Below are 27,173 nucleotides of genomic sequence, written 5' to 3'. Positions count from 1 at the left end.
ATCGCTTTGCTTGAGACCGTGTTCTGTTAGAACCAAGAGGCTGGGGCATACTTCACTTAGTAGATGGTTTAGCCGGTTTATTTTTGTATTGAACAAAATGTTCGGAACAAACTGTGAGAAATCAAAAAACCACAAAAGAAAACTCTTGGTCTTTCATATAGAATAGGTAGAAATGTGATCTGACTGGTAATAATACCAATAAAATGGATTTAAGAGAAGAATTTGATTGACTAAATTTTTGACAACTGTACTTACTAGAAGCCTGGTTATAAAAAATATTGGTTTAATATAACCAATATCTGATTCATGAATAATCATTGCCGCTCTGTACTAATGAAATCTAAGTGGTTATTAATACAATTACCACATTCCCGATCTAGTAATCACATCTCTCCCTAACAAAACATTCCTATAGAAACATACCTCTGTAATTGTACTTTTTAAAATTACAAGTAGCCTATATTCAACAAAAGTATACTTTGGTTTTTAATCAAATAAATATTTAATATTTATAATATAATAAATCAAAACTTTGATAAATACAAAAAGTAAACTGCTATTTATTGCAAAAGTCCAATACAGAACATTTCAATGTTTATCACAGTTAGAGCAGACCTGGACGCCTTTGATCATCTTGAATGTACGGTCCAGCACAGGTTCATCACACTTGCTGCAGCGGAAACAGCCGGGATGGTACTTGTCTCCGAGCGCAATGACAGATGTATCCACGATCGGCTTTTCACACAGTTTACACCGTGGGCAGAACTTGACCTCAAAGCAGTGCTGACAATAAGGTTTGCCATCCTCCTCGTGATACCCATTCTGTGAAAGTGCTGCACTGCAGTCGGTGCAGTTGAAGCACTCTTTATGCCACGGCTTGGCCAATGCCATCACCACCACGTCCTTGATGGGCTCTCCGCATACAGTGCACTTCTTGAGGAACAGCTCCGTATAGTCTACCTCGCAGTACGGCTGGTTGTCGTACACGTGGAATCGCTGAGACGTGATCGGTTGCTTGCAGTGGGTGCAGACAAAATGCTCTTGATGCCAGGACTTGTCCATCGCTTGCACGATCATGTCTGCTATCGGCTGATGGCAACTAGCACACTCCACTGTCGTAGTCGCCGGTTTCACGATGTTCACAGTGCTCATTGTGGTTGAAAATTTGGTCTTTTAATTATATGTGGAAACAATTGATTATAAATTACAACAAAAATTTATCATTTCTAATCACCATTGAAAAATGGTGATTAAAATATATTAAATTTAATTACTTATACACCTCTACTTTTTTTACACATGTTAAAATGTTATTCCTATGGTTTTAAATTTACAACAATACTAGTTTACTTAAAGTATAAAATTTTAAAAAACTGCTTTCACATAAATGGAGTAAATTTTTAACATGTTTTCTAATTTTGAAAGTTCAATGTATTATTAAGAATATAAAAGGTATACGGTATACTTGAACTTTTTATCCTTCAATAAAGTTTATATCAATATAGCGTTAAAATATCAATCTATTCATACTTCTTACTATGTTTTCAACATTATTTTTGTCCATTGTTTATTATTTTTAAGCATAACAACAAAAGCAATTATTAAAATGTTATACATAGAGAATTATTATTAAAAGTTAAAACAAAAAATAAGAACTAAACTAACAATAATAAAATACTAATATACCTCATTCAGAGGCACATTCTTGGACTCATTCTCGTAATAACCCTGTTGTATTAGCTTGAGGTTGAGAAGAAGGGCTGAATATGTTGCTAAGTAAATACCATCAGCATTCATGATTGTCACTTGGAAATTTTTCTCTGCATACTGATCTGAAAACAAATAATAATTTCTACAAATCAACATTGTAACGCTGTTCATAATAAATAATAACATTTTCACTTACACCTGTAGTTCATTTTTAAATTCAATAAGTTTTATACCTGGTAAGAATTTGTTAAAAGAACATTTGAAACTTCTGAGCAAGATCGTGAGCAATAGACCATTTTTCTGAACCACTTTGGTGGTTTTTCAATGTCCATGAGTGCAGCCATACACCAATCAGTGCCCTTCCTGCTGGAGATGATATGCACTTCTGGCGATAGCCTGGATCCGGATGTCTGAGGGTCAAGGCAGCACCAGGGTCACTTGAGAAAACCCCAGTGATAGCCTGATAGGCAGATTTCCACCTCTCACATTACTTTCATTTATTACTCTCTTTTAGTGGCTAAGGACCATTGCTCATGTGACTCATTTTTCATGACTAGTAGCCATTTACAATTTTTACAGAGCATAAGTCTGATTTTCTCAACCATGAACACCGAAATAATATGTACTTGATATAGGCCTACCTGTGTTTGAAAAATATACTAGGGCTTCATTATATTACACCAACAGTGCATTCACTACATGAATACAGGCTTGGATTTTGAAAATTGTGTGTGAAGCTGCAGATAACTAATAGTACTCTAATAACAAAAGATACCATTTATATGCAATAGAAATGACAATCACTAATTCAAAAGGACATTTTCCATGTTGCCACAAGTCTTCTAAAGTTACACTCCTTTATGATACAATGAGGTGTGACAAATTCATAAAGCTATAATTTGGTTGCAATTGTACCTTTTGTAAGTTGAATAATTCTATCTTGTATAGTGGCACAACATCAATATATTATTGATAATTATTTGCTGAATACTTTCTAATTTTGTTAAATACCTAAACACTCCAATGTTGATGCATTATAAACAATAGTGGACTTTGTAATGGTTTTGAAGGTCAACTTGTAGTTGGATCAAGTCAGTCAGTCTACTACTGCTTACTTGAGTCACACATCTCTTACTTTTTGGTGCTGTGTGGAAGGAGGGGAGGTAACAGAATCAAATCTAAATCAAATATTAATCTAGAAAAAAATCAGGATATGTTAGACTGCCTTCTTAAAACAAGTGAAGAACCTTTCATAAGCTTTTATTCATACTTCATACTTTTTGTGCCAGAACATTTAAGGTGGAATAACATAGTACAATATAAAATATTATAAAAAAAAAAAACTGACAACATGCACGACGCTGGCACTTATGCATGTTTACACCAGGGATGTATGAAACACTATGGCACCCAAAAGGGATTTAAATTATTCCTCAATTGCCAAACTATTGTACCACATGACCACTAAACCAGGAACAGAAATTACATTTTTCCAGCCCCAAGAGTGATAGGCTTCGCTGAAGCTCCACCGATAAGGTACAAAGATGAATAACTAATAAACTTATGTCTTGCAATCTGAAAGAGATCTGATAAAGATAGCCAGGCAACAAGGACACACTTATTCCAAAATTGATCTTTTTTTCACAGAGATAAGTCAGGTTATTGGGTATTATTTTCTATTTAATTTGTTACTAGTTTCATGTCTAAATATCTGACCTATTAAAATATTCCACATTTTTAAATACATATTTTTATTAAAAATCAATTTGATTATTAGGTCCCTATTATCGTTCAATAAAAGATTCGGTATATTAACCATCTACAAATATTTTTTAAGTAAATTATACCACAACAAAATTCACATACATACCTTGGCAATACTTAGAAGCAAACTCCTGGAGTGCTTCATCCACCTGAATGGAGGAACGCAGTGACAGCAGAGAGGGTAGTAGAGCAACTAGAGCATTCATGAAGTACCTTGCATTCTGACGTTCCACATCCATCGATTCCGCTGGCATCTGGAAATAACTCTGTCTTTACTTGATCTAAACTAAGATTACGATATTCTTCATAAACTTAAAGTTACTAAACAATGTTCCAAGTTACAGCAGAATCGTGGTTACCACTTGCATATCAGGATTCTAACACTGTCTAGTGGGTAGATTGAAAGCCTGCAAGTAGGACTTCCAAACATATTAGTATTCTCTGTTTTGCTATTTAGTCAAATAGCTCCACATTATTTTGACAGATTATTTTTCTGCATGTTCTTTGTGATTTAAAATGTGTATAGAAGCATTTTATATTTGATTGTTGAAGTTCTACTTTATTAATCATTTGAAAAATAGAACCCAATAAAAATAATATTATACATAGAATTTTCTATACCAAACATAGCTCTAAAAATATTACTTAATTTGGTTTTAAGCAATGGCTTGTATTATGATTGGATGCATTTTCACAAGATCGTAGGTCAGCAATAGATTTTTACCATCCATGGTCATTGTGTACCTTATAATTTTAGGGATTGACTCAAATATTTTCATTTTCAAAATGAAAGTCATTAAAATACTTTCATATTGAATGACCAAAAACAATACACAGCAGGAAAAGAATTTCACGATTATGGCTAAGGAGAGTGAAATACAGTTTATTCAGAATTGATCAGACAATGAGTTATGTGTCTGACTATTTATGTCTATATGTAGGATTTCAATGTTTACACAAATATCTAGGATCACAGGAAACATTCCTGAATATTGTGTCCTTCAAGGAGGTGAAACACAATCGTTTGGTCTTTGGTGATCTCATAGGAATATGGAAATACAGAAATATGCACAGTTAAACATTGTATTATCTACTGAGATCTTTTATTTTTCACTTAAGCATGCAATAGAAAATGTGGCACGACAATAGGTTAAAAGTAATGCTCAAAAATAGCTATGATGACCACATGAAAAATCTTTTACCAGAAACTGAGTGTCCTCTTCTTGGAGTGTTTTTGCCTCTTGCAGTTTCTCCAGTCTCTGTGCTTCCCTCTCTTCCCGTCTCCTCTCTGCCTCTGCTTCCAGCTCATCCATCTGTCATACACATTAAATTATGTTTCAATCAATAAAAATACAACAACCGTATGTTTATTAAAAAAAAATTTCTACTCTCTTATTAAATATCCATTCTTTTGCACCTTCACAATTAAAATAAAAAATACAATATAGAACTATTGTACATTTTTTTATAAATTTGTTAAAACTAACAGAATGATATTCATTCTAAGTACAATTTATCCAGAGCATTAAATCAGAAATAAATATAATGATATATCTGACTGGGCTTCCATATCATATAGTAACTGGTCTTTAAACATTTAGAGTAAGTGGGTCCAGGTTCAAACTTCATAGATCACTACATTAACAGCTTGCAAGGCCAAAATGTTTGCATTAAAACCTCTAAGACACAGTTGCTTTCATATATCCATAGTACATATGTGTTAGGCAACCCTTGCACATGGAGAGATTGTGACCCTAATTGTGTGCGCAGGAAACATCTGTCCGTCAGATGTTTTGTTAGTTAGGTACACTAACAGAGACATCCTCAATGTTGCCCGTTTCAATTACCTTGCATATTTTGGGTCAGCCAACTCGTACCTCCGAGTTTAGATGCATACACTGCAATGTGCATATTCCTGTCAGCTTTATCTGTATGTGTGTTGTGTGCTTTTAACAATAAGTGAACATCCATAATGTCATTTGCACAGAGTAGGGAAAATGTAGAATTTCCCAACAATTTAATTTCCCTCCTGGATCTGAAATTTCAATCAAGTAATATCGAAGAAGTAAGGCCTAAATTTATCTTTGTTTGTAATGTACTTTTTGTCTTTTAAGTTTCACTGATTTTCTTTTCCCTGTCTCCATGGATCAGAGACATGTAAGAGGATCCATAAGAGATTTATAACAATAAACAATTCAACCTACTGGCGGTGTACAGAACTCATGATAACGATCTAGACGACTTTACTGCTGCGCTCAGTGAGCACTACTCCCGCCTTACCAAAACCAAAACGTATATACTTATTGGTGACATAAACGCTAACATTTTGACACCTGACAACAAGACCGAAAGATACTTAGACGTACTGTATGAATGTGGGTTTATGTGTGGCATATACAATCCAACTAGAGAGGCGGGGGCCAGTCAGACTTGTCTTGACCATATTTTTATTAAACACGATAATTTTGACAGTTTACAAACAGCAGTGATCGAGACTAGTATTACTGACCACTGTACTGCCCTGAGTATTAAAATGCCAAGACAAATTCATAAGACTCCTAGTGAAACTACTATCATTGACAAAAGGTTACTTAGTAATTACTTAGGGAACTGCGACTGGACCTGTGTCACAAATATCACAGACGTCAATGTTTGTTCAAACTTATTCTTACAAATTTTAAAACAGTTTTACTGAAAAATCGAAGAAGATTCTTACAAATGAGAAGCATAGACTAAAAAAAATTAAACCATGGATTTCGGAAGAGTTGGTATTAGGAAAAGGGCATTAGGAAAAGGGATAAAGTAAGCAAACTCCTCAAAAAACAGCCGTTCAATCTGAATCTAAGAGAATACTACATACAATTGAGAAACAGATTGAATTCGCAAATTAAATCAGCAAAATTTAACTATTAAAGATCAAAAATTATCAGTAGTAAGAATAATCCGAAACTTTTTTGGCAAATAATAAATGAATTATCTGGGAGGGTGAATAAAAAAAACAGTTTCCCCATTACACAATTTACAGGTGATAAAACCATGAACTCGGACTCTGACGTGAAACTGCAGTGTCGACAGGTGGCTGAAGAATTTAATAATTATTTTGCACAAGTAGGTTACAATTTAGCTCGGGCTATTGACTCGAGCGGTCCACCTGTCGTTGATGACAATGACTATACGGTTAACACAGAATTCTCAATTCACACTATCACTGAGACAGAACTTCACCGGTACGTTACTAGCATGCGTGGTGGCTCAGCTCCGGGGTATGATTGTATATCCGCGTCCCTCTTGATTGAAAATTATCATTTCCTCTGCATTCCGCTTCTTCACATAGTTAATTTAAGTATACGTACAGGCAAATTTCCAGGCGTTTTCAAGATCGCCAAAGTCATTCCATTATTTAAAGCGGATGACGTTACCCTGATGTCAAACTACAGACCGATTAGCCTGTTAAGTGTATTTTCCAAAGTCTTGGAGAAGGTAGTTAAAGACCAATTAGTCACTTATTTAGAAGAGAATGATATATTAAGTGACTCTCAATTCGGGTTTAGAAAATCTAAAAATATCGCAGATGCTTTTTTTAATATCTCTAGGAGTCTGAACGAAGCAATAACATCTAACAAAAAATATTTATTGGCATTCCTCGATTTAGCCAAAGCATTTGATTCCGTTGATAGATACAAATTACTCCAAAAATTAAAATTAGTTGGAATAAAAAATAATTCATTTAATTGGTTTGATAGTTATCTCGAAAATCGTAGGCAAATAACCACAATTAACGGAATCAATAGTAATCTGGCATCTGTAAATTATGGAGTAATCCAGGGTAGCACTTTAGGACCTATTCTGTTTTTAATCTATATAAATAATATTTCTAAAATTAGAATTTCTGGTAAGCTTTCACTTTTTGCAGACGATACTGCTCTATTTTTTGAGGGGTCCAATTGGGAAGAAGTTTTCCAAAAAGCGCATAGTGACCTTTATCTAATAAAAAAATGGTTTGATCAAAATTTGCTTTCCTTAAATATATCTAAGTCTAAATTTATGCCTATTGCCCTGAGAGACAGCAGTGACACTCTCATTAATTTAATTAAACTACACACGTGTGGTAATCCCACAAGTCTGGTTTGTCATTACGGATCTTTAGAAAGGGTTGATAATTATAAATATTTAGGGGTTATATTGGACAACAGAATGAATTCATCTGCACATGTTCACTATGTTAATGGTAGACTTCGAAAACTCATTTATGCTTTTCGTCAACTGCATGACTTTTTAACTTTAGAAGAAATAAGAGTAGCTTATTTCGCATATGTTCAATCGCTTTTAGAGGAGGGGATCATAATGTGGGGTGCTAGTTATAGAAGTATTTTAAATCCACTGTTTGTAACTCAGAAAGCAATACTTAAAGCAACACTGGGAAAAAAATAGGCATTACGCATCGGAGGCGCTGTTCACCGAAATGGATGTTTTGGATATAAGACAGCTGTTTGTTAGAGTAGTTGTTGTATATATTTTCAAAAATTACAGAAGTATATTCGAATTTCCAAATCACCATTACGCAATAAGAAATTTTACATCCTCCATATTTACACCCAGGCTAAATAGAACTTTTTCAAAAACAAATACATTTTATGTTTCTCACATTATTTATAGAAATTTACCAAAATTTCTCAAGGATATGTTTTTATATAAATTATCAACTTATAAAATAAAAGTAAAAAACTGGTTAAAAAGTGTGGGTCGTGATTATATGGAAAGGATTATAACATCTGATTACAGAATTTAATGTCCAAAATTGGATTACAGGATGGGAGCGTGCTTTTATATTTGTGATCACATGGTGATAGTTTTGTGTGTGTGTGTGTGTGTGTGTGGGGGGGGTGTTGTGTGTGGGTTCGTGCGTGTGAGTGTGAGCGTGTGGTGTTGGTGGCCAACGTGGTAGGTAGAGGTGCGGGGTAAGATTAGTTTGGGGTAGGCTAATTGAAAGGAGGGGCAGAGGCCTCAAGCATTGTCCTGACTGAGGAGTCCGTTTGTCTGTCGGTTTTTTTTATTTCTTATCAACTAATATTTTGTAGTTTATCCTTATTTTAATTACCTACATTCACTGATAAGTATGTTTGCTATTGCGTCTCTTCTGTAACCTCATATTGCTTTTTCTTCTTTACCACTATGAGCATTATCAGTATTTATAATTATTAAATGAATTATTTTTCTATTATATATTTTTTTACTAAACAATTTTATTTTAACATCTTATTTCCCTAAGAAAATTATTTTTGAATTAATGGGACTCATTCTCTCACGCACAGGTGCTATGCACCTATGTGAGGAAACATTTCCATAATCATTAGAGCAGTCTATACAATACTATGTGTATATATATATATATATATATATATATATATATACAATACTATGTGTATATATATGTATATTTATATATATATATATATATATATATATATATATATATATATATATATAAGTATTTAATTTGTTTGCAGTTTTATGTTTTGGTGTTAATTACATTAAGTAATTTTATATTATAAATTTAAAAATTGTGCTCCTATGATTTCTAAATTTTTTGTACCATAATGGAAATAAAGATGTTTTTTGATTTGATTTGATCTCGTAACAAACTGAATAAGAAAGAGAATTGATACAGTACACAAGGTCTACCGTACAGTATTGACAAAATGTGATAGATCTCAGACAGGAGTTGACCCTACACTATCCTTTACAGCCTTTTTTACTTACATTAGACCTTACAGGTTTCCTCAAAATAGTTTAAGTTGTTGGACTCACATCAGAATCTATCTGGTAGTCGTCCTCAGGTCCCTCTGTAGGCCCAGAGGAGTGACCACTGCTGCTGCTGCTGCTCTCTACGTCACTCAGCTCTACGTTCATCTCCTTCTCCATATACAGGTGGGGCAGGCGAGCCATGCTGGCGTACGTCAGGGCACCTGAGGGAAACATTGACTATTTACCACATAGTAGATGCATTACAATTATACTTTAAAACAAGCTTAAAATTGAATTCCAGTCATATAACAATAAAGAGAACTTTAGTTTGTTATCAGACAAAATGCTAACAAAAACTTGTACCATTTCATTCTTTGATCATTTGTAAAATCAGTTTATAACATCTGTTAATAACAATCAGGTTATAATTAATAACTGGTTAACAATTAGGTTAACTTATTTGAAAACATTAAAAACAAATTATATGTATTAGTTAAGAGTTTGAACCACATGTTTTAAATTCAAGATTTGTTCAATGTATTTGCTGGAGGTTCATAGAAATGATACCAAAACCATGGAAATCTGTTTGACTGCTCTCTACTGCTGGACTGGACACTAGCTATTGTTAGAATATTAAGTTTTACTCATCAATGTCTTGATATTAAAAGATACCTCTAAAACTGCAAATAACCCAACTTTAATGATCCTGAATCTAAAACTTCAATCGTTTTTACAAATAACTGCCACAAAATTTTATTTGAAAAGTTCTTTCACCAGTTAGTGCATCACGCGCTTTTGAAATACAATTTTTTGCTACTCATAAAAATGTTTTTAATAATAAAACCATATCATATATCCATCAATCATACAACGCAGAAAGTGAAAAATTATGAATACGTTAAACCTCACAGCTACCTTTGTAATCACAATTTCCGAGAATGGGATAGAGAGCGTTTATCTTGTCCATGTACTTGGTGGTGACCCCTTTGCCTGTTGATAGTTCCTGTAGAGTAGTCAGCATTGCTACGATACACGAGGCGCTGGTGTACACCATGGCCGGGTCCGTACACTGGCTGCATTCCTCTATAGAGTCCATCACCCTATCACAAAATAAATTACAGGTTTAGTTTCCATTGTAAGGAAATTAGGCTTGGATTTTTCCTAAATTATTTTGACTACTCATAACCAGAAATATCCAAAAGATTTATAAACCTTTACATAAATATAAATATGGGTTCAATACATAATATATATTATAGAGGTATTGTCACTGTCTCATCAGATGCTCAAATGAGTGCACTACAATGTTTTAGACACTATCCCAAGGCTCCGTGAGCAACTGATTTTTTAAATGTAACATAGCTACTGACAAAAGGGTTGATTTAATGCAAATATTGAGTTTTGCTCCATTTCACCTTTCACTATTTGCAGCGTCTAAAATCTGACAGACCTCAGAGTACAATGGATAGAGTTCATCTCAAGTACACTGGATAGACTTCACCTGGAGTACATTGGATACCTGCCGGATAACCAGACAGAGCTCCTTTATAGCCTAGGTATCTCTGATGCCAAAATGATGCGGAGTTCAATTGAACGTCTTCGTCACCAACTTTGTACGGATCTCTTCGAACAGAAGTCAATTCCAGGAGCCAATCTGTACCAGTGTCAGATTTCAGACAATGCATTACACAGAAAGTGAAACAGAATTATACTCAATATCCTTCAGTTCTGTTTTAATTTTCTCTCAACTAACAAAGTTCTTAATTGGCATATGTATAAGTGGCATGTATAAATTTTAAATACATTAAAAACTTTATGTTTTGGGAAACAAAATTCCGCACCAAGTGAAGTGGTAAAAAAACAAATTAAATCAGCAGTCAATCAGTGACCACTGTACATATAATATTAACAGTTTCACTTACAGTCTCGTCAGAGCCATGTCACTCTGCTGGCAGCCTTTCTCATCCTCCACTAAGATTGGTCCTGCAAAGTCCATCATTCTGCTTGGACTGCGAAGTAACTGAAATCAAATACCATTAACATTAATAATATTCATAATATGCTATGTCATGATTATTGTAATTTAATGAATTCTTTTAGCAGTTCCCTTTTACACATGACTTCCTATTAAATAATTAGTACGTCATAGCACATCCTTTTTAAAATTACAAACACTTCTGAAAATAAGTTATGGTCACTGGAAGATATTCCAATCTTCTGATCTACTTCAGAATAATTGGACTTTACATTTAAAGAGCAATATTTTAGAGGCCTGAAGTCAGAGAGTGAAACACTATTTATGAGTACCCATGAAATTTACAAATTTTTCTCCAATATTCCATAATATTAGAAAAAATGCCTCCAACAATTTCAGTAGCACTTCAACTATTTTAGACCAAAATGGAAGAATACTAAGGATACTTCATACGCCTTAGTAGAGTTTGCCTTGTTGTCACAATGTATGTATGTATATCCTTTTTTGTATACACATACATATTTTTGGCTCTATGCGTTTTGAATGGAATTTGAGGTATGGTGTGATTAAGATAGCACTGTCATGTTTTTAGGGTAAATAGGTGACAAAATGTACATGTTTTAACATTAATATGTCCAAGAAAAATTAATAAGATTTTTATTTTTAATTTGCGTAAAAATATTTTAAAACTGTCAAGAATTTTAAGTTTCCTAATATTCAATGATTTTTCAACATAACATGGATATATGTGTAGTGACTAATTCAGTCAGATAAATTTAAAGTCAGGAAGTTTTGAAAAAAATTTAAGAAATTATCTTAACAATTTACACTTATATTTTGTTTACATAACCACATTATAACAGTCAATAGTTTAGTATAAAAATTAACAACTTTAAAACTATAAAAAAATCGGATAACATGTTTAACCCTATAAGTGGCAAGGGCCGTCTGAGACGTATGATTCACACCGCCGCGAAGTGGCAAGTACCGTCACAGCCATCGCTTCACATTTAACGCTGTTGCTCCGCAACCGTCCATTATTTTTAGGCCTAATTTGAACTATCATATTCTCCATGAAATTTTCTATACATATCATATAGTATAGTGTGTATTCATGTTACTAATGTTTGCTGGCTTAAATGAATCCAACAGTTTTCGTTTGACCTGGCGGCAGACGAGAGAACAGCTGTCTACTCGTCTCGTCACTGTTTTGTTTGGTGACTTTGCGTACTGTTATTGTCAGTATATTATTGTTTATCGCATTGTTTGTGTTACCAGTAAATGTTTAGGTTATTCGTTCGTCATGAAAAATGTTGGGGTACTTTGGGATTATACCGACCACACCAGTATGAGGAACACAAACATATAAATTTATAGAAAAAAACATTATAGAACGAAAAAGCAACTCTTCAATTACAAAATTACAAACTTACAACAATTATTAATTGTTAATGGGTTTCCTGTGACGCCCAGAATGCAGCAATATTAAGGATGAGTGAGTGTAGTGGATTTCCGCCTTCAGCCGCAACTGCCGACCGCCACGCATATTTTAGACGAATGGCTCCCTCTTCGCTCCTGGGTAAATCCCAAATTCTCATAGTGTCACCCATCACTAATCTATTACACACACAGCAATGTACACGGAAGTACAACAAAGCGACGCACTCGACAGACACTTCGGCACGAAAGTACAAAACGGGCAGAACGGGCGGCGAGATTCTGTAGTCACGTTATCTACTAGACCGCTCGACTTTGACCTGTGTCTGAGGATGGGGAGGGGTTTGCAATAAGACAATTCCTGTTTTCTAATCTAGTAATCAGTAGAAGCAAAATGTCAAATAACGATTCATGTCTGGGTGTGGTCGGTATAATCCCAAAGTACCAATGTTGGTTCTAGTGATATTCTTGAATTATTGCAAGAGGAAACTCTTAGTTCTGACGAGGAAAGTGATGTGCCCGCTGATGAAATACCGGATAATGTTTCCATGCGAGATTTTTCGTCAAGCAATGAAGACGAAAATCAACTTAGTGATGAAGATTCAAGTGCATCTGACTCTGAAACCACCCTTGTACATAGACTTCCACAACCCCCACAACCTCGTACTTGGATCCAAGTACTTCCACCCGAGCCAGACAGAAATATTGAAGCTGAGTTCAGCGTCAGAAACCCTGGAATCAAAGACTGTCCTGCCAGAAACTCAAGGCCTATAGAATATTTTTACCTTTTCTTTACCAATTACCTATGGAATCTGATAACAAACGGAACTAACTTTTATGCTGAAAAAACTATGAGGGACAAAAGGAATTCTGGTTAGCTTAGACGATTTTCTAGGCTGAAAGAATGGGTTCACCTCACAGAAAGTGAAATAAAAACCTTTATAGCATTGATACTAAATATGGAACTAGTAAGGCAAAGAACCCTGCCCAGGCTGCAACTGTGGCATTCATCCACTGTGCTATGACAAACTAAGCCACTATTATAGGCCCTACACTACTGGGAGGAAAAGATAAGCCCCTTCTAGTGACTCGGAGTAAATAAAACCAGTTTGCACATAGATTTAGTTTTTCCCATCTAACTTTTTTGTTCTTGTAAATAGAAAAAAAATGTATAGGAAGTAATATGTTTAGAATAAAATTGTGTATATTCTATGAATTTGACATTATTTTGTAGCTCCAGTAGTTTCAAAGTGACGGACAGTAAAACTCAAAAAATATTTTTTCTAAAAGAAAATCTTTACACATGTACAATGATATTCATCTGAAAATAAAGATAAGGAACCAAATATTATATTTATTCTTATTCTATAGTTCATAAGGAAAACAAAAATATATCATGTTGCTAGGTTATCACTTAGACAATATTTTCTAAAAATAAGTTTAACGATCACGGCAATTTACCCGAAAACGGACTGCCACTCACCCAGTATATTAACTATAATTTTGCAACAGATGTGAATGATAAAGCCACAATACCCGTGAAAAATGGTGTAAGTCATAGACAAGTGTATTTTGCATTGTCTACTTGACTTATTTTAGAAAATACTATAATTGTACCCCTGTATTTCATTTAGAATATGATATATTTTCTTTATTACTAAACATATTACAAACAATTATTTATTTTGGATTTAACACCTAAGCCAACATCTTACCTCCCTAAGGGCTTTTAAGGCCTCCAGTCTATGCTGTGGTGGAGGATATAGCAACATGCGGTAATACACAGACTCGAGTACAGGACGTAGAGACCCAACACAGCCGACCAGTCTCACCAGCTGACTCCCAATACTGTAAATATTCAAGTTAATTGAAACATACTGCCTAAAGTTTATTTACACAAATAAATAAATAAAAAAAATTACATGATAATTGATGAACAAACTATGGAAAGAAATCATAAAACGTCACAATAACATATTTCCTTTCTAAAACGTTTATTATTAGAATCAAAATTTCTTAGATAAATTCACATTTTGCAATAGGATCATAAATTAAATTCGACATTCATTAAAGAATAACTTCGAACCATCAGTCTACAATACACACCTAGGCAAGTAATTTACCTAATAATGTTGAATAAAAATATCATGCAATTACTTTTGTAATTAAATTTTGTTTTTAATATATTTTAATCACTAACATTTTTTATACTTAATTTGATATTAGCCCAATACAAAGTGAAGATTAAAACCAATTCATCTGGCCGCCACAGAACAAGACAATTGTGGCCAAATTATAATGTGGCTGGACTAACTGAATGTAGGCTATAATTAAAAAAACAACAATATTTATGAGTGGACAATAACTAGAATTATTGTATAAACTACATTAGTTAAAATATTTTACACACTTTCTGGACCAAACACAAAGAGTACATGTCTTATCCTTAATTGATAAATAAAGTGTAGTAGAGCAAAACATTGCACACTAAGAATCTATGATTACAAAATTGGTTAAATGCAAATATTGAATTTAGCTCTACTTCATCCTCCACTCAATGCAGTACCTGAAATCTGAAACAGTCACTGATTTGACTCCTGGAATCTGGAAACTGAAGAGATAGAAAAAAGTCGACAATGAAGATTTTTAAAAAACTTTGCATTGTTTCGATGTCAGAGACACCTAGACCACAAAAGAGGTCTTTCTGGTTTCCTGGCAGCCATGCAGTGAAATCTAAATGAAAACGCATTCTGATTGGTTCAGCAGGTGCACAATTATGTGTACTACGATGTTTTAGACACAATCCCGAAGCACAGCAGAGCTGCAGAGTTTTCTACAAAACATAGCTATGGAGGAAAGGGTTGATGCAATGCGAATGTTGTGTATAGCTCCATTTCACCTTCCGCTCAATGCAATATCTGAAATATTGGTTAGTTACATATACAAAATCCAAAGTTAAAACAACAAATGTTTATACCATGAACACTTGGTTTTTATTTTCTAAGTGTATTAACAAATTAAAGCTCTCAAATTTGAAAATACAAAAATAGATTGTCTCGGAACCTTGCATGCATCAATATTATCCTTCACACAAATTACTAACCTATAGACAGTTTTCGCCTGATAAGTGTCAAAGCTGGGAGCAGATGGCAATCCACCAGAACCTCTGCCCACCTCCAGTTCACCCCCAACCTGTCGGTCCTGGCGGGACACGATCTTCTTGTCGACCCGCGGCGAGCCCAGAAAGGCGATGAGAGCAGGACACAACTTCTGCCATAGGAAAGCCGTGAAGTGGCGGTTGGCATGGATACTCTGGGGCAGGCTGGACGCCAGGGTGTGCAGACACTCCAGGAGAAACACCACACTGTGGCTGCTGCGGTCAGTGCTGCCAACATAGTAACATCCAGTTAAATATTGATTGTAGAAATACAAGATAAACTTCCCTGATACCTAATGGTCATCCAACCAAACAACAAACAAACTTATCATTTGGAAAAATGTTTCTAAAAGTACAAGGTAGGAAGGAGTATGCAACACCACGTGTTATGTAACAAGCTTCACTGATGTCACATGCAAAATTTCAAGTCTATAGCATTTCATTCTTGTGATGACCAGCAGCCAGACAGACAGTCAGTTATACAGAAAAGAAATTTTTACATCCCTCCAACAGACAACAGAAAAATTGTGCCAGTCTACTGAGTGATAGGTTTCAATGCTACCAAATGCTATAGATGATGGGTAGACATTCACCATCATAGAACTCATTTTTGTCTATTGAGTGAAGTTTCATTCAAAATGTTAAGTCTTCATTAATCTTTCTCGTGATATCTTATGGATAGTTAAGCTACATATTTGTTACTACGTCAAATGTTAAAACTTTACATGGCTGTAATCAATTTGCTAACAAATTTATTTATTCTGGATTTTTCTGTTGCTATCATGATTATCCATAAAATCAATGTAAAAATGTTTGCTAATGCTTAGCTAAACCCTATAGAGTGACAACACGTATCATTATCAAACTTGAAATTGCCCATACAGAAATTAGGCTTCATGCAAAATCTCAAGTCTATAGGTCTGTTCTTTTTTGAGATATTGTGCAGACAGAGAGAAATGAAGTTTTCTAGCCCTTTGAGTGGTAGGCTTTGATGCTCAGCCAATGAGTTATTACTATTATTATACCTCTGTGCCTCGTCCAGTTTACTGCAGATGAACTGCAAGATAGGAATGACTTCATTGAAGCAATCGATACCTCCACTGCCAACCTCCCGCAGCTGGGGGCTCTGTGCTGTCTCCTGAGACTCCTCGTCTGTAACACCCTCAAGATTTCAGAATGCTGATGCACGTTTAAAAAAGTTACTGCCTAACATTAAAGTACATAATACAAGAAATTGTTCTCAGTCCAAATAGTTCTTCTAACCAAACTAATTTTAGAACAAATATTATTAATGAAACAAATGATCGTATTAAATGTGAACTTTCAAATGTTTTTAAATGGTTGATATTTGCTTGGTCTCCAAAATTTGGGTGTATAACCTCACAAATGGATGAACGGTATAGAAATAAACGATGAAGACACAATGTGTCACATAAACGCGACATCAATGGAAGCAACAAAATAAAGATGCATTATAAATAAGATATTATAGTGATGGATAATAAAAAATTACTTTTCTTTTGAATTCAATTAAACATTAAAGAGAAGACCAGGAAGTGCCAAGGTTCTAAAATGAACCAACATTTCAGAAAATCAAACTGATAAACTGCATATTTCAGTAGGCAAACTTAAACAAATCTCCGACACTGACCTAGCATGTTGCAAAATGATCGTAATGTCTGACTGGTGGCAGCCTGCGCTGCAGTTCTGATAGCTTGGTTCCCGGACTCGTACGCCTCACTGCAGAGCATCAGGATCTGAATGATAATCCGTCCATTCATGGTCCAGTAGGAAGAACAGGCCACATTCAATAGTACCTACATCACGAAATTTAACTTTCATCATACAATTTAGGGGTATTTTTTTATTTTTTAAGGTTAGCAATCAAAATCTTGGAATATGGAAAGAGAAATTTGTAGAATTAATTATAATACTTTACTTGGGATTCATAAAATACTATTTTTAATCTACAGCCCTGTGACTAGAAAAACTAAAGGATCTCTGTGTTTAATTCATTTTTTGAAACATAACGTTATTGATGTTATTGATACCAAAACTGACAATTCAATACTCAAATTTTTCTTATTCTATTAGTGCTCATAAGGCAAATAATAATAATATAAATTTATTTCTTCTTTTCTTTAAACTAAAAAGAAAATATCATTGTCAACTTTGATGTACTAGTATCTTTGATTAGATACCCTTACAATAATTAGCAAAAATCTAAAATCTATGAGTGCCTGAGCAATAGAATTTTTAGGTGTTTCTAAAATCTTCCAAATACAAGGTCTCTAAGCAACTAGAATGCGAGCACTGTTCTGAAGACTTGGCAATCACAATGAGCATATGTTTTCAGATCACACAGCTGATAACAGATAGTAATTACTCAAAAAGTTTAATAAAACTATTATTACATCACAACCATATGCATTAAGGTAAAGCCATGAAGTATTGATAATTATCTCAATACTGAAAATAATTTATTATGAACACTTATTACACAGGATAATATCTGTTCTGATTTAATACGTTAACTTTTGTAAGATGTCAGTGAGGGTGATCAACTTGCTGAAAATAATGAGGAGATATAGCTACGATCTGACAATGTGACCTCTTGTCACTTTATTACTTTATGAAAAAAATAATTCTGATTCTGTAAATCTCTTACCTTGAGCATGTCAACTTGGGTATCGTCAGATTGGGAGGGAAACGATGAAATAGCATGAAGCAGTTGAGATGGAAGCCACAACGAGTCATCTTCAGGTTCAAAGTTGGACTGGAAGCGGTCATCCCTCAACAATCTCTGCATCAAATATCACATGATGAAAATATAGTTGTGTAATTGACTGTAGCAACTGGCCTATAAGAACTTACAGACAGGCACAATATCCATATGTTGTTATCAATGGTCCAGCCACAATCAACATTAGTCGTTTATGTTAAATAAATACTTTTTAAATATAAATTAAGGTTTTTAATCACTATTTATATGCAAATTCCTTGTATTCCCTGACGTTCTGTTGACCTGTTTCTGAGATTTCAGTAATCGTCACTGAAACACTTAAGATGTGAGCGTAAACTTAGAATCTGAGACCATGGTTGTATCTTAGTCCAAACCTCTAAGGCAATTTGAATCTTTATGCAAATGTTAATAGTAATTAATTTAGTATTTCCTAATTTTAAATCATTTGTAACCTTAAACAACAAAGAAGCAATACCCAAAAATACCACTATGAGTTCACATGAATTATTGCAATAATTTGTAATTCTTGATGTTAACTACTAAATAAATGTAATAAGTTGCAGGGGTTCTTAAATTTTTTACTCATGGGTAGATATGTTGTAGCATTAATAAAGGACTAGTAATAAATCCCGCCATTATTATTTTAAAATCACCTTTATACTTTTTTTGACACATTTATAATCGTCAAACCATGACATTCAAAATGTATTCCACAGGCTAACTCAGGATCAGTTCACATTTCACCCTCCCAATCGCTTTCACCATGAAAACAACCGCAATAGCTCATCTCCGCAGTGGATATTAAACTCTGTCCGGTATCCATGATCTCGAAAGGATTTTAAACCTAAAAAAAACACTTGCACACTCTCTTACAGCCCTAATGGTCAGACCACCCTTTCAATCATCCACTATGTTCCAACTATGCAATAATCAGTACTGTTAATTCTCATTTACTTACTTAATTTTATTACAAACATAGAATTTGTAAAATATCATACAAACCAAAACAATGTATGATATACTTATGAAAGAGCAAAGCTAATATGAACATTTATAAACTAGAGCTATATTAAAATGCTCTAGTAAAATGCATTCCAATATTTAAACAAATCACCTATACTTTGCTATCTAATTCTATTTATTTTTCACAAAGAACAACATTTTATTAAATTATATCAATACAGTACATTAAAACTTTTAAAAATAGTTTCTGTGCGTCATGGTGCCAGTTGATGGCTGACAGCTGGTAGGTAGTAGAGTTTAAGCAGCCAGGTGTTTAGTGATGAGGGTCAGAGGTCACGACTTGTCGAACAAAGTATGACCTCGGATTACAATTACAGTGAATGAATGTATATGGTTGATAGAGTATTTTGTGATTTTTTACTATTACCATAAAAAATAAATTTTTACCATCTAGGTTTGCTTTAAATAGTATTTTTTTTATTTATATGTTAAATTTAACCTAAATAGATATAGTGAAATAAATATTAAAAACACCAGTGTATATTAAAGGTCCTAGAGCACTGGAAAAGATAATAAAAAGTGAAAAGGAGAGCGGAGCAGCAGCTGCAAAGTACAGCAGAATTTTTCAGCCAGTTTAATTTAAAAAGATACATGCTTTGTATATGTTGGTAATACACTCATATGACAGTAAAAATTCTGTGTTTTGAGTAATAAATCTTGTATATTTTTAATAGAAATTGTATTAAAAATTAATTTTCCTATTAAATTAAAAACAATATTAAAACATTTTGTATTGATTTATTTTTGTATTTTAGTTTAATTTAATCATTTTTTAATTTAATTTAAAACTGCAGTTCATTATAGGATGATTAATTAAATAACCGATGATCAAAAACCAATTGAAGTAAAAAATATTATAATAATGAATAAAATACAATGAATTAATTAATGTTTTATAAATTATTTAAATTTAAGTATTATTTTCGAACAATGGATAAACTAATGACCAGCAGCATGACTGATGAGCGTGAGGATGGATTGGTACCTCACTTGCAAACTGAATTAGTTTATAAAACAAATTTTTAAAAACTTACTTGTAAAACAAAGTTGTTGGAAAAAACATACTAATAAGAAATACATTGAAATGTATAAAAAGAGATGCAAGAAGTTTATTTATTTTCATCTCAGAACAAATGCTCTGAAGTAGCTTGAATTTACTTAACTTTGATTGGGGATAATCGTTTCATTTGTGGGTAAGAAGCTGATAAGGTAAATTGCAAATTTATTTTCAATATATTTAAATACTAGGCCTACAGTATAACATGGAGCTTGAAATTTACAGGATACTTCACATCTAGTTGACTATTTAATAGACTATTTAAATGCAAATCTTTTAGACACACTATGTAGTTTATTATTAATATCTAATTTTGAGTCTTAACATCACATCTATAATAGACGTTTTTCATTTCATTTCATTTAGTACACATCATCACTTTTTCATCTCTCTACCAGAATCTAGTCTAATTTTCTATAACTTTTTAATAACTGTTGTCACTTATTGTTGCTTGTTATTAAAAATACCTTCACGGATATAATGGCTCATTTAAAATTAGTTGACCGTACCTACTGACTAAGTTGTTGTAGACTGCGGCTAATAATGTGAATATAAGTATAAAACAAAAAAAGCACACTTGTGCAAAAGAGCAAAACTAAATTTATAATAAATTTTAATTCACTAAACTAAACTATATGATGAATAAATATTGAATATGAATTTAATATTTCACTACCTACAGTATGCCATTAAGAAACTTACATGCAATCCCGAGAGGCCAAAAGCAACAAATTTGCTCCGCTTGGTTTCCAGAGCCAATTTGAATGCATGCAGACATTTGGCTCGTAATTCATGAGCAGGATCTCGGAGAAGACCCTGTTGGGATTCCAGAAAGTCTGAAACAAAACGTTTTAGTTAATCAGTTCCATACTAATACTTGACTTAATTTTACAGGCTTATCAAAATATCTTCTTTTTACTCCAACTTGAATACGTGAAATTTAATCCATATTTCCAGTAAAAGAAATATATTGCTCATGTTCTGCAAAAACTTTTGCATCTTTAACTCTTCTTTTTTCCTTACACCAAAATGGATGTGATGCTAAAATCCAGTTTTAAATACAAAGTATCAACAGTTTGCTGCAACTTGATGTTGATGACCTGTACACTTCTGCAGGCTCCATGAAATCTATAAAATCCGTACAGGCTACTACTGACAGCTATGAGAGTAATCAGCATTATCTGATCTAAACTGCTCAGCATTATCTCCTAACATCTGGCGGGAACCTTGACTAGTGCTACTGACTACTGACTACTTGACTACTGCGTACAATACAGTAACCAAACAATAACCAAAACTTATGTTATATTAATTGTCATTTCCCCTGCTAAAAAACCATGCATCTTTATAACTAACAAGTACCAAATTCTTCAATTTTGACTCAAATTTGATGCACAATTTTGACTTTCACCCTAGCCTAACAGTAAGGCTACAACTCTCTAAATAGGAAGATGAATGGATTTATTTGGCCTTAAACCAATAAAGGCAATTGACTTCCAGTACGATAAAGTAATAGTTAACAACAAAACATATCTTTTGTTAAAATTATACCAGGCATACCTAGAGTGTATAAAGTTTAAAAAATTAGGCCTGTATTAAAATTTTATTTTATGTACACTTACCAGAAAATAAAATTTATCATCGATTTATTTATTACCGTTGTGGGTTTAGGGTCTCATCTAGACAATAAAATAGCGATTTCCACTAACCAAGTATGAAGTGCTTTTATATATGACTATAGATACATTATGTTCATCACGATGCAGTTTATTAAACAAAGTAATACCTACTGATCTGAATGAAGATTGAGATTTTGTACTATAGGAATGCCGTGTATGTTTGTTAAGATTTAACTTTCAAAAATTTATTTTGGTGTAACATAGGCATTCAAAGATGTACTGATTACATAACCTTTCTTAGTCTAATAATAAAATTATTTTAATTTTATAAACATAGCCCCAAAACAATATACCATAGGTCAAAACATAACACTATAAAAAATAGCAAATTACACATTTTACAAATATGTTATGGTTATACAAACCATCAGATGACTAATTATTTGTATTGTTCTGGTTAGCCTATCACACAAATGGTCTTATATGATCATTCCAAGTTAATTTAAGATCTAAGTAAATGCTTAATACCTTAGTTTTAGTTATATTATTAACAATATTTCTTGAATAAAAAATGCAAAGCTTGTGTTTTGGAAGGATTTAGTATAAGTTTGTTTACACCGCACAAGATTCTTGCATAGGTATTTTAATACTTTGCTCATCTTTAACATTAAACTCTCCAACAATTTATCAGATGATAAAATTGTAATAACTTCCGCAAACATGAAGTATTTGCAGGCACATTAAATACAAGGTCATTAGTCATAACTAAGGATTAAAACAGTCCCAATTATCAATTCCTGTGGAATGCTTGTTATAACTGTAGCTCAAGTTGAAAAACTCCCCCTAAAAATACAATTTTGTCGCTAATTAGAAAGATATGATTAAAAAAAATAACAGGATGCACAGCAAAGTCGAAGGCTTTGCTCAAATTATATGTTGTTACAGCGCCATCCTCAAAACGCCAGCCTAAAACTAAACTGTTGAGATGTTAAAATATTTTTACTGTAAAAAAAAATTAGTATCAGTAGGGTTAATGGCCGGAATAGTAAATAAAATTTCAACGTTATTAACATAATCTGCTCATACTCCTGAACACAAATATATATATATATATGGTTTTAGGGGGTGGAAATCACAAATAACATTGTTTTTTAATAATTTAAATATAATACATTTATGGTTATAATTTTTTACTGTACTTCTTGTTATCTATGATTTTCAGCATTATCTGCTTCCAATAGCTTATATGAATATTCTGTGATAAGAACAGTTTAGTTAAGCACCATCTACTGTCCCGTCCAGTCTCTTCAATAAGGGGTCTATTACTTAATTCTAATACACAGCGCGTTAGTTCTAATACATTTTATCAGTTGTTAAAGTTTTTTACGTGTTTGATTGCGGATTACATGAGCAGTTAAAATATTAGGAAATTAATTTATTCATTTTATTTATTATTTTTATTTTTTCCTAATCGTATAAGTTTGTTATGTAATTGTGTGATATTTTTAAATTAAGAAAAGCTATTTTTATATGATCAGAAGTATACACGTGGTATGTAAGTACATAGTACATACATAAAAAGTTATGGTTACATTAGTTTTGCTTATTTATTAAACTTATGTTTGTTTTTTACACTATTTATTGGTTTGTAGAAAGTTTGATTCAATTTGTATGCATTCTTTTCAGCTAAAGTATAAGCACCCAACACTCAAATGATCTATAATATTGAATCATTGATATTCATGAGTAAAGAATCCTCTCTACAACTACTTAAACCAAATTATATTGTTTTTCAAATTACAGTATAAAAAGTAATAATGCTATGATGAATAAAAAGCAATCTAGGAAATGTGTCTGATACAAATAAAACATGTGCATAACCACTGCACTTGCTGTCGGCTGCCATTACAGAGAATATTAGTGTCAGTAACAGGTAATTCAATGGTAATCTATTACCGGGATACTGTACTTTCAGTAACAGCTGGACTGAATTATTTGGTGTTCTCATAATATTTTGGTTTTGGGTTACTCGGTAACCAGTAACAGCCGAGGTCATTTCGTGAAAGCATGAGGCCAGGAATGGAAATATTATACTATGCAATGTTATTATGCGATATAAGTAGATTTAGATCAGGTTATCATAAATATATTATTAGCCTACCAGAGTTAAACATAACATTTAGAAGCACTTATGTGTTCTATTCTTGAATTTGGGTACAATCTCGAGGAAAGTTTTTTTCCTTTTTCACCGCCAGTGCGGGGTGCAAGGCATAAAGTGGGACCGTACAATGCGGGGTGCAGTGATGGCCAGAAGCATTTCTGATTTGTACTTTCCCGACCTTAGACCACGTTCTGTGAACTGTACATAAACATACGTAACGTGATCTGTGACGGGAAAATACCAATCAGAAATACCCCTGGCGATCAATGCAAGCTCTGGTGGCGCCTTTGATGCCACTCTTACTTCTGGCAAAATGAGAAAAAATTCCCCTGAGATAGAACTCAAATTCAAACTTACATCACGTGAGTGCTTGTTAAGGTTATATTTAACTTTTTATATTTATAGTAAATACGTATATATAGCCAACTAATAAATAGTAGATAAAGACTTCGGAGTAGGCCTACCAATAATTGTGTTGTATAGTCAAATTTGAATGAACACGTTTATAAATTTGTTAGTTTAATCAGTAGGCTATATATCAAATTGTGATGTTAGTTAATTTTTTATACTAATATGCTACCATGGTAACAGGTTACTGGATATATTACTACGTTATTTTCTAATAGGTTATTGACCAACAACAGTATTTCCCATCTCTAGTGGTCAAGGTATCAGCTACAGGAACGTAATAACTCAACACATTATTTGGTAATAGGTATTGACAAACAACAGTATTTCTGGTCTCTAGCGGCTATTACTCAAATACCAAACATGTGATTTAACCTTGTTTCAATTACTTTGGAACAATAATGTCAAACTGAACTACATTAGACTTTTAATATTGTATTATACTGAAGCTATATTTTGATATGTCAAAGAAATATATACATTTTAAATTATAGAAAATAGGCTAATATAACTTTGTTTACACTAGGTCTGAGCTGCATAGTACTTACAATTACTTAACAGGATAAACATGTCTAAAAGAATTTAAAGCATTCTAAATGATGATTCGATATTGACCATCACTCAAGTGTTCGACGATTACTATACTGCAGCCTTATTTTTAAATTTATTTTTATCTACAGCAGAAATAAGACTCAAGTTATTAACCAATTGCTATTATCCTTCTGAAAAAAACAATATAAGGTTAAATTAGGCTAAGAAAATGTCAAGTAATGAATTTTAGAACATTCATGAAGTAGCACTACTTTTCTTGCAAGATAATAGGAAGTTATGGTTAGGTGAATTTACAATATTTGTCTGTATTTTTCAAGTTGCGTTTCCTATAAAGCAGTGATGGCCGGAGGCATTCATGACCATTTAGAATTTAACTTTTTATTGATAGGCACAACCTTGAGGGATTTTTTTTGTATATCACCATCACCGCGGGACAGCCCCGAAAATGCTGCTGTAGCCTCCGCTGATGGCCTGGGGCACTTTTGTCAGTGTATATAAGTGTAAAAGTGTATATAAACTTTTATTCTCAGAAGGTCTAAATTAACAAAAAGTCTTGTATTTGAGTCAAATTCCCTTGATTCCAGCATTATTGTTATTTTACATATCCAAATATGGCGTAACAGTTGAAGTTAGCAGAAATCAATATGAGGTTAACTTAAGATCATAACACAACCATGTAACGCCCATAGAACAATGAAATATTACTCTGCGTCAGAAAAGTACTTCCATTTTTTTTCTACAACTTTATTATTTATTATTTTCATCCAATGAAACCTACTATTGTTTTTTGTTCGGCAGGACAAAGCAATAGATTAATGAGGCGAAACTCGTATCTTGGTGCTCAGGCCATTAACTTTACAATTACCAAAAAAATTGCTTAGGCCTGCTTAAATTTTGACAATGCTCTCAAACCTTATAAAATTTTTTAAATAAGCTCCACTATTTAAATGCATTAATTGAATTGTTTACAAAATCCATAACATTATAGCTTATTAAAAACCTAGTAAAAAAAACCGTGAAATGGGAAATAATCTTTCAAATTCCTTATGAATTTTTCCTACATATTTAAAACTAATTTTAAAATATGTTACCATATGCCTCTTGTGCAGCTTTCTTTAGCTCTGTGAATTTTTGACCATTTGCTTCACTGGCCACTTGCAATAACAAATCTTCCATGTTGATTTCTAAAACCTGCACAAACTTACCTAAAACAAAAGTATACAAATAATTATTATTGTTTTAAACGTAGCTCTGCTGTGAAATGGTTACATTTAGATGACAATAAACGAGATAAGTAAAAGAAATTTACCAATGTATATCTTATTGTAATAATTAATTTAGCTCATATTTTGTAAAGATGGAACCGCTCAGGAGTTTAAATCCTTCTGAAACACTTACTTTACGACATATTCAGATAACAAAATGTCATTACACTCAAATGTCAAACCGGAGACGCTTCACTATTCTGTATTCTAAAGCAGACGACATTTCTCCACACTATAGACAAGCCAATTAATTCTGCTGTCACACAAATTACAGCTGAGGAGGTACAGTATCGGGGGGAAGTTTGAGGAAATGACACGTATATATATAAAAATCTCAGACGAGATCAAACTAATGACATCAATAATTTCAAATCAGAATATCTTTATTTATTACTACCATTATAAAGCTAGATTCTTTTGTATTTTAAAATAACAATATATGAAAGAAGTATATAATAATAATAACAAATTACCTATTAATAATAGGTAATAATAGAATCAACGTTGACTTTTTTATAATATCGAAAGTTACACTTACAAATGTGACGGGTGCACTA

At 33.0% G+C, this 27,173-nt stretch overlaps 2 protein-coding genes across 4 annotated transcripts in view; both read right to left on the bottom strand.

Annotated features, from left to right (window-relative positions):
- Positions 1-26,842, bottom strand: part of LOC124362361 (brefeldin A-inhibited guanine nucleotide-exchange protein 3) — a 105,497-nt gene extending 78,655 nt beyond the window's left edge. For 2 of the 3 annotated variants that reach the window (XM_046816796.1, XM_046816798.1), the window contains exons 1-14: positions 26,661-26,836; positions 26,443-26,556; positions 21,314-21,447; positions 18,457-18,591; positions 17,440-17,605; positions 16,814-16,940; positions 15,735-16,016; positions 14,347-14,479; positions 11,142-11,239; positions 10,135-10,319; positions 9,283-9,440; positions 4,677-4,787; positions 3,581-3,728; positions 1,687-1,832 (exon numbers count right to left, since the gene is read on the bottom strand). In XM_046816796.1, coding sequence (XP_046672752.1) covers positions 1,687-1,832; positions 3,581-3,728; positions 4,677-4,787; positions 9,283-9,440; positions 10,135-10,319; positions 11,142-11,239; positions 14,347-14,479; positions 15,735-16,016; positions 16,814-16,940; positions 17,440-17,605; positions 18,457-18,591; positions 21,314-21,447; positions 26,443-26,527 — 1,908 coding nt within the window. In that variant the 5' untranslated portion in view covers positions 26,528-26,556; positions 26,661-26,836. Of the gene's footprint in view, positions 1-1,686; positions 1,833-3,580; positions 3,729-4,676; positions 4,788-9,282; positions 9,441-10,134; positions 10,320-11,141; positions 11,240-14,346; positions 14,480-15,734; positions 16,017-16,813; positions 16,941-17,439; positions 17,606-18,456; positions 18,592-21,313; positions 21,448-26,442; positions 26,557-26,660 lie in introns of all 3 variants that reach the window. The other variant, XM_046816797.1, reaches the window with a different exon arrangement.
- LOC124362364 (paxillin-like) lies at positions 541-1,323 on the bottom strand. The gene has a single exon (XM_046816800.1). The coding sequence runs from the start codon at positions 1,150-1,152 to the stop codon at positions 589-591; it is 564 nt and encodes a 187-aa protein (XP_046672756.1). The 5' UTR covers positions 1,153-1,323; the 3' UTR covers positions 541-588.
- Positions 26,843-27,173: the final 331 nt, after the last annotated feature.

Source organism: Homalodisca vitripennis, chromosome 5 (genome assembly GCF_021130785.1).
Source record: "Homalodisca vitripennis isolate AUS2020 chromosome 5, UT_GWSS_2.1, whole genome shotgun sequence".
NCBI lineage: Eukaryota > Metazoa > Arthropoda > Insecta > Hemiptera > Cicadellidae > Homalodisca > Homalodisca vitripennis.
Note: the sequence above shows the minus strand (reverse complement) of the source record. Positions and strands in the feature narration are given on the sequence as shown.